This window comes from Salmo salar, chromosome 22 (assembly GCF_965601325.2).
Source record: "Salmo salar chromosome 22, fSalSal1, whole genome shotgun sequence".
Lineage (NCBI taxonomy): Eukaryota > Metazoa > Chordata > Actinopteri > Salmoniformes > Salmonidae > Salmo > Salmo salar.
In genome coordinates, this window is record NC_138312.1 from 14,273,502 (window position 1) to 14,281,696 (window position 8,195).

The window sequence follows — 8,195 nt, forward strand, 5'->3', positions numbered from 1 at the left end:
AGTGACTCTGATTAATCACAAATAAAGTTCAGCTGTTCTAGTAGGATTTTCCTGACATTTTCTTAGTTGCATCTCAGAGCAAAAGCCATGGTCCGCAGAGAGCTTCCAAAGCATCAGAGGGATCTCATTGTTGAAAGATATCAGTCAGGAGAAGGGTACAAAAGAATTTCCAAAGCATTACATATACCATGGAACACAGTGAAGACAGTCATCATCAAGTGGAGAAAATATGGCACCACAGAGACATTACCAAGAACTGGACGTCCCTCCAAAATGTATGAGAAGACGAGGAGAAAACTGGTCAGGGAGGCTTCCAAGAGGCCTACAGCAACATTAAAGGAACTGCAGGAATTTCTGGCAACTACTGGCTGTGTGCTACATGTGACAACAATCTCCTGTATTCTTCATATGAATGGGCTATGGGGTAGGGTGGCAAGACGGAAGCCTTTTCTTACAATGATAAACATCCAAGCCCGGTTGAAGTTTGCAAAAACAAACATCAAGTCCCCCAAAAGCACGTGGGAAAATGTGTTATGGTCTGATGAAACCAAGGTTGAACATTTTGGCCATAATTCCAAAAGGTATGTTTGGTGCAAAAACAACACTGCACATCACCCAAAGAACACCATACCCACAGTGAAGCATGGTGGTGGCAGCATCATGCTTTGGGGCTGATTTTCTTCAGCTGGAACCGGGGCCTTAGTCAGGGTGGAGGGAATTATGAACAGTTCCAAATTACAGGCAATTTTGGCACAAAACCTTCAGGCGTCCATTAGAAAGCTGAAGAGGAAGTTCACCTTTCAGCACGGCAACGACCCAAAGCACACATCCAAATCAACGAAAGCATGGCTTCACCAGAAGAAGATTAACGTTTGGGGTTAATCTGGGGTGATTTGAAGAGGGCTGTGCACAGGAGATGTCCTCGCAATCTGACAGATTTGGAGCGCTTTTGCAAAGAAGAGTGGGCAAATATTGCCACATCAATATTGCTACCCAAAAAGACTTAGTGCTGTAATAAAATCAAAAGGAGGTTCAAAGTATTAGTTAAGGGTGTGCACAGTTATGCAACCAGGTTATTGTGAGTTTATTTTTCCCCCTCAAAGATTTCAGTTTGTTTTTCAATTGAATTGTTCACGTTATAGGTCACATTAAAGGTGGAAAAACTTCTGACATGATTTATCTTCGTCTCATTATTTTACATCACAAAAACCTGCCATTTTAACAGGGGTGTGTAGACTTTAAATCCACTGTATGTATGTATGTGTGTGTATATATATATATTATTGAAAATGTTTTTTTTTGTCTTCCCTGGACTATAAAATATAGTGTATTTGCGAGGACAGAGACATAGTTAATCATGATAATAAACAAAATATCATATGATTGAAAGTTATATTAAACAGATCAACCTTTGTGAATTAACATTATGAAAGGTTATTTTATTCAATTTGACCTATAATGAAAAACAGTCCTAATCCAATATTCCATAAGAAACAAAGGAATATGTCAAGAAATCTATTGTTGTAGTCAAAGACCGGTATGTATACATTTGCGTGGGGCCTGAAACCATGAATACTGTGGCTGTTTTAGATTTGTTCTGCTAAGCATTTTATCATCTTGTAGGACCTACAACGTCGGTATTATGAGAGATGATTTACATTTTTCACATCCATTACATTACATTACATTTCAAACTGCTGTCCTTAACAGATGGCTTCCCTGCTTCATCTTCCAGGTAAATACAGTAACCATTTTCACTGAAGATGCACATCAAATTTGTCTGTGTGATTCAACACTAGACTCTGCTCTCAATGCAGCTACCATTGTCTGTCCCGTTCGCATAGTGACATTTCCTCGTTCTCTTCCATCCTCTTAACTCAATCACTTTCTATCCTCCTTCCCTCGATCCAAGTCACTCTGTGGCCTTCTCCAGTCCCTCTGGAGTCCAACGCTGCCACTGCGAGGCCTGGTGGTAGGAGGCAGAAAGGTTTTGGGAGGCCTAAGGATCCCCGTTTTAAACTCATCATTCCTCTTCCTCATCAGGGCGAAGGCTGGGGTCATTCGAATAGGGTCAAAGTACTGTCAGAAAAAGAGAAAACCAGAGAATGTCTCAGTAGATGCTCTCTATATTCATCTTGCTCACACACAGGGAAAGGAACACACACATACGTACATACGTACATATACACAGTGAGGGTGTGACATAAATCATAAATCCTTACACTTACACTGGCTTGTGGCACAGATGTTCCCTTCTCTTTAAAGCCTGGGTCTGTATGCATCACACTCAGGTCCATCATGGAACTGCTGAGTTCTGACACGGTGGTCTTAGCACCCCTCCTTAGCTGGGTTGAAGAGCTCTGACGAGGTTGCAGCCTCCTCATGATGTCACTCAAAGAGCTGAAGCTTTCACTTTGAGGCACCTTCAGTATCAGAGGTCTCTGCATGAGAGAAAAGCAAACCTTCACTGTCCATACTCTGTCCTTGAACATCTAACAGTATTGGATTTTATTGTACTCCAAATGATACAGAATCGTCATTCCATACAGGATGAATCCGTAGCAGTAGGACTGTGTGTATATTTATTAACCAGAGACTCACCCTAGAGGTAGAGGGGCTATCAGCACCAGAGTTGACTCTAGATTCAGTTGCCTCTGTGCCTAACTCCTCTGCCATAACATCTTCCCTTCTAGTTGGACGATCTCTTCTCTCTCTGGAGGGAAAGCCCACAGCTTCTTCTCGTGGGCCTGTCTCCATTTTGTTTTCACTGGGCCCCACAGACTCTTTCTCATCAACTTCAGAGCTCTTCTGTTTGGAGAGGTGTCCGCCATATGTTTTGGGTTGGACCCTTCAAGAGAAAAATTACATTTTAGTACTATTCACTGACAAAGTATGGCTTGGTTTACTATGGTAATGTACCCATTTAATTAACTTGAGTTCTGAACTTTAATTCACAATCACAATTATAGTCACAGTTATCACAGTGTTACACACCTGTGTTGGGTTTCTGTTTCAGTGGACGGTTGGTTCTCTTTCTGACAGGGTAAAGCTCCGCTGCAAAGTAATCCGAAACCAGACAGGTGTTATAACATTACTACTCATGTATTGTGGAGAGTTACTCTTATGTAAACTCATTATCTTCTTAAGGATGCCATAACATTGCAAACTGAGCACATATGAGTCTCATATTTCCCAAATGGACTCACTTAAAAGTCGTCTGATTATCCAGCTGAATTTCAGTCTCCAAATTGATATTGTTGGCCCATATTCTGTAACGTGAAAAGAACAAAAAGACCTCAACACCGATCTTACAGAAACTGCTACTGTCCCCACAAGATAAAAGTATTACAGATAAAGGTGATACAGAGAGAAAATACAATCAAGACAGTGGCTCACAGTACATACAATCACACATCACATGCTTTCTATGACTGGCTTCATATGTTCTAGGTTTCTACACCCCTAAGCTCATAATATGGGTCTGCGTTGACACACGGGCTATGTTTGCACCTGTTGACATATGTTTAGAAGGGAATGAAAGGTAAATGATCAAACCTGAATGCATGAAACTGACTTTTTGTACACTTTAGAGCCGTATACGCTTTTATCAAAAACCTTTCAAATGGTTAGGAAATCTGGCCTTCTGTGGCATAGAAACAGGTATGGGAATCACATTGTGGCAATCCCTGTGGTTTCATCACACATACCTCCCCTCATACACATGCGTAGTTGTGAGGTGATCAACCTCCTTCGGACAAAACTCCTCCCCAAAAGGTGGCTTTTTGTTCACTGCTGTAAAATGTTGTAATGGGTCCTCCATGTTCATATTCATGTCCATGGGTTCACCTTGTTGATTGACAGGACTTCCTCTGTGGATGACGCCCAGGGCCTCCCAATCCAGGGTGTAGTCTGCAGGTGGGGGAGGAGGGAGGCTGTTGATAGGCTCCATGGGGAAATACTTGGGCCGGTTGTTGAGGTCCAGGAGCACTGAGTGGTGATGGGGCTCATCTATTAGGGCCTTAGCGGTCTTCCATGTGTCTGGAACTGGAAGTGAGGCTGCAAAGAGGATCCGGAACTCTCGGTCGAAGGATTCCACCACCGGGCCACTCAGCACCGTCACCAGCTGCCGGTGCAGGTGAGCGTCTGACCATGTGAAGCTAGTGAACACAATAACAAGCTGTTATTTGATGTCAGAGGGTAATTGAGTATGTTATAAGTTAGAACCAGTGGAAAGCGCCTAGCTGCTTTACCTGTAGCTTCCATTGACCACTGTCTCCAAATCCACCAGGAGGAAGTTGTCCTTCAATTCCCCCATCACTATCTTTCCCTCCCGTGAACAGAAGGTCTTTCCTCCAAGAACACGAACCTGTATATTCTGTGAAGTGCAGAATACGTGGAAATCAACTTTATTTCAACCCTGTCGAACCCTGTCGATACAGACATAGACTTTGAATTTACTTACATTTTGCCAGAATATACAGTATACATCAAATCAAATGTTATTTTTCACATGGGCCGAATAAAACAAGTGTAGACCTTACAGTGAAATGCTTACTTACAAGTCCTTAACCAACAATGCAGTTTTAAGAAAAATAAATTTAAAAAACGAACAAATAAATGTTACAAATAATTCAAGAGCAGCAGTAAAATAACAATAGCGAGGCTACAGGGGGTACCGGTACAGAGTCAATGTGGGCACCGGTTAGTCGAGGTAATATGTGAAGCTGTTTAGAAGCCTCTTGGACCTAGACTTGGCGCTCCGGTACCACTTGCCGTGCGGTAGCAGAGAGAACAGTCTATGACTAGGGTGGCTGGAGTCTTTGACAATTTTTAGGGCCTTCCTCTGACACCGCCTGGTATAGAGGTCATGGATGGCAGGAAGCTTGGCCCCGGTGATGTACTGGGCCGTACGCACTACACTCTGTAGTGCCTTGCGGTCGGAGGCCGAGCATTTGCCATACCAGGCGGTGATGCAACCTGTCAGAATGCTCTCGATGGTGCAGCTATAAAACCTTTTGAGGATCTGAAGACCCATGACAAATCTTTTCAGTCTCCTGAGGGGGAATAGGTTTTGTTGTGCCCTCTTCACGACTGTCTTGGTGTGCTTGGACCATGTTAGCTTGTTGGTGATGCGGACACCAAGGAACTTGAAGCTCTCAACCTGCTCCACTACAGCCCCATCGATGAGAACGGGGGTGTGCTCGGTTCTCCTTTTCCTGTAGTCCACAATAATATCCTTTGTCTTGTATATCATTACCACAGACGTGACCTTGGCCACACCAAGAGATGCACAGACTGACACAGTAAATGCAGAACAACCTGTTCAGTTGTGTTGCTTCACCCAGATACATTCCACAAATGTCCCCAAAAAAAGGAGTTACCAGAGACTCGTCAGCCTGGGCGTGCATCAGCTTCTAAAGAGCCAGATGTCAGGTTAATGACTCCCCTCTCACAGAGCTCGTACTGCTCTTATGAAACCTGATGCACTGTGACAAAGATTATTACTATGTTGAGCTGTTGTTTCGGTACTGTGTGAATTAACAAGGTATGTGGGATTGGCTAAGTGGTATGAATGACATCAGGAGTCAGAGTCTGTAGTCCTTATATGGTGTAGTTACTCACCGGATGCCTCAGCCTGTGAGGGGGGAGGTTCTCCTGGCTGGATCTCTGGTTCAGGACAATGTAAACAGGGACTCCCCGTGAAGCGATAGTGCGTAGATCCCCAATCACAGTGCTATCTGTCAGTCTGTCTGTCACCATGGCAATAACCTGTACAGCAGACACTCTGGATTAATATGTGACAGAGTGGATATTCCTCCCTGACCAGGTCGCAAACCCTAACACAACATACTGAAGAAGCACCATCAACAACACTGACTCAGCAAAGAAAAGGCCTTTATGGATCCGGCTTGACCGCACCTCTAGATCTCAGTAAGGCAGTAGCGATGAACTCAGCCATCCGCTACAAATAATCGTCGTACAATCAATATTTTTACTGATGTGCCAAGTGCATGTAGGCCTGATTATATTTTTGTGCCTTAAAAGTATATCATCTTGAATCATTCAGACATACCTTGCTAGCCCCCTGCAGTAGTCTTCTGATGATCTCTCTGACAGGAGGTTGTTCATCTGCAGGTGGGCTGGTGTAGACCATGGCGCGTCCCATTCCCACCCAGGTGACCCCCTCAGGCCAGCCCAGCTCCAGGCAAGGTGGAGGGAAGTCTGAGTGGGTGGGGAAGTACCTGGCAGAGAAGTCTTGCACCCCTGAGCTGCCATCCTCCTCAGCCCCCTCCAACTCCTCATAGCTGCTATGGTAGTCCTTGACCCTGCCACTGATCTGGTTCACCTCCTCTGGGGAGAGGAAGGGTACGAGGTGCTCTGCACTCAGCGTGGTGTAGAAGGCCTCGGGGCCCGCACTCAGCAGGCGTTCTAGCGCATAGCGCTCCCTCTCGCAGTGAAGGTACTCCGGGCTGGACTCAGACAGAGGCAGAAATATCACGTCCTTATTCAGACTCTGTTCCTGGGAGTTTGACATGGCCGTACAGTATGTAGCCTCCTCGGTCTTTGGGAATGAGGATTGTCGTTTGAACTAGTACAAACACTACTAGGGCAGCACAGATCCAGCCAAAGTCATGACACCAATTACACTAGCTAGTAATGATATGCTAATTGTTACTGGAAAATTGTGTGCGGTAGAAGTCTCCTTTTCAATACCTCTGTTTCTTCTGAGAGAAATGCAGTCGCCAATGAATCTTGATTCTCACATTAGATCTCATTGGGGTGGCAGGGTAGCCTAGTGGTTAAAGCATTAGGCTAGTAACCGAAAGGTTGCAAGTTCAAATCCCCGAGCTGACAAGGGACAAATCTGTCGTTCTGCCCCTGAACAAGGCAGTTAACCCGCTGTTCCTAGGCTGTCATTGAAAATAAGAATTTATTCTTAACTGACTTGCCTAGTTAAATAAAGGTAAAATAAAAAATTGAAAGCATTGTCCAGAATCAGTTAAATAAGGTAATTTCCACAAACAGCTTGGGCTGTGACACAGATATATCTTCAAGGGAATGATCTTGAAAACACAGGCAAAAAAAGTTCCCAGCCTTTCACATACATGTCACAAGTCCTTGTTGACATAAGGAACAAATAGCTCTGAGTGAGATATGATATATAATCACTAAAGAGATCATAACCACTAAAAACGATGAAATAATGATAGTGGTGATAAAAAAAGACAACTCACCCTTCACACTTCATATCCTAAAATATGAATGATTACCTCCAACTTATAACAGATTCTCTTATCTTCCTCCTCCCCCTCTCGTACAACTCCTCCCTCGCTCTCAACTTCCTCCCCTCTCTCTGCTCACATTGCCTCTCTCTGCTCACATTGCCTCTCTCTCTGCTCCAAGCGTTCTGCTCTGCTGACAGATCCTTTCAGTCTCTCACAGCCATGATCCTGTTTCCTCGAGATAATCGCCACTTCTTACCCTGAAGTGCACAGCTGACAACTTTCAAATCCTCATGTCAACTTGTGTTCCAACTTGTGGATTCTGGCTATCTTCCAAAATAAAGCAGCTTTTAGGTGTCTCCCTACAGAGGGTGTATATAATATTTCTTCCCTTGTGTTATCTATTATGTGCTGATGAAAGAAAACCTTTTCATTCACTTCATAGCTGACTCCTGTGACCGGTCCAGCCAGACGGACAGGTCTGCTAGCCACAGGAGCAGGACTGGAGTCAGACTCCCACTGACTGCCTGGGGAAGCCTCGCTGGGGGCAGTCCCCTCTTCCCACACCTTCTATTGACTCTCATCGAATTTCCACCATCCGTGCTCAGAATGATGTCATGAGATACGGGTTTCTACAAAGTGGAACAATCATTTTGTCAGCTAATGATGTTATTTGACCATAAAGTGTTTTTTACAGTAAGATATTAATGTTGTGGTGTATGTGTGGTAGCTACCTGTGAATGCCCCTTCACAGGAGTGTCTCTGAAGCTCAAAGAACATAATGACACACTCTACAGAGGTTATTATGGTACGGCATACTGGAGTTCTCCACAATGGGCATGTGCTATGAATATTAAGTAGCTTTCACAAGGGAATTAAACACACAAGAGCCCCTCTGCAGTTAACTCCATGACTTGAGGCTTTTCTTGCTGATCATGAGGAAGATTTTATGCAATCAAATACTTCATCACA

The 8,195-nt window shown here is 44.1% G+C and overlaps 1 protein-coding gene across 1 annotated transcript; it reads right to left on the minus strand.

Annotated features, from left to right (window-relative positions):
• Positions 1–1,418: 1,418 nt before the first annotated feature.
• sack1e (scaffolding CK1 anchoring protein E) lies at positions 1,419–8,133 on the minus strand. Its single transcript, XM_014166270.3, has 9 exons — positions 6,074–8,133; positions 5,623–5,769; positions 4,251–4,375; positions 3,708–4,157; positions 3,207–3,269; positions 2,995–3,054; positions 2,602–2,848; positions 2,229–2,441; positions 1,419–2,079 (listed from the first exon to the last, which is right to left on the minus strand). The coding sequence occupies exons 1-9, from the start codon at positions 6,533–6,535 to the stop codon at positions 1,882–1,884; spliced, it is 1,965 nt and encodes a 654-aa protein (XP_014021745.1). The 5' UTR covers positions 6,536–8,133; the 3' UTR covers positions 1,419–1,881.
• Between the last annotated feature and the right edge of the window lie 62 nt (positions 8,134–8,195).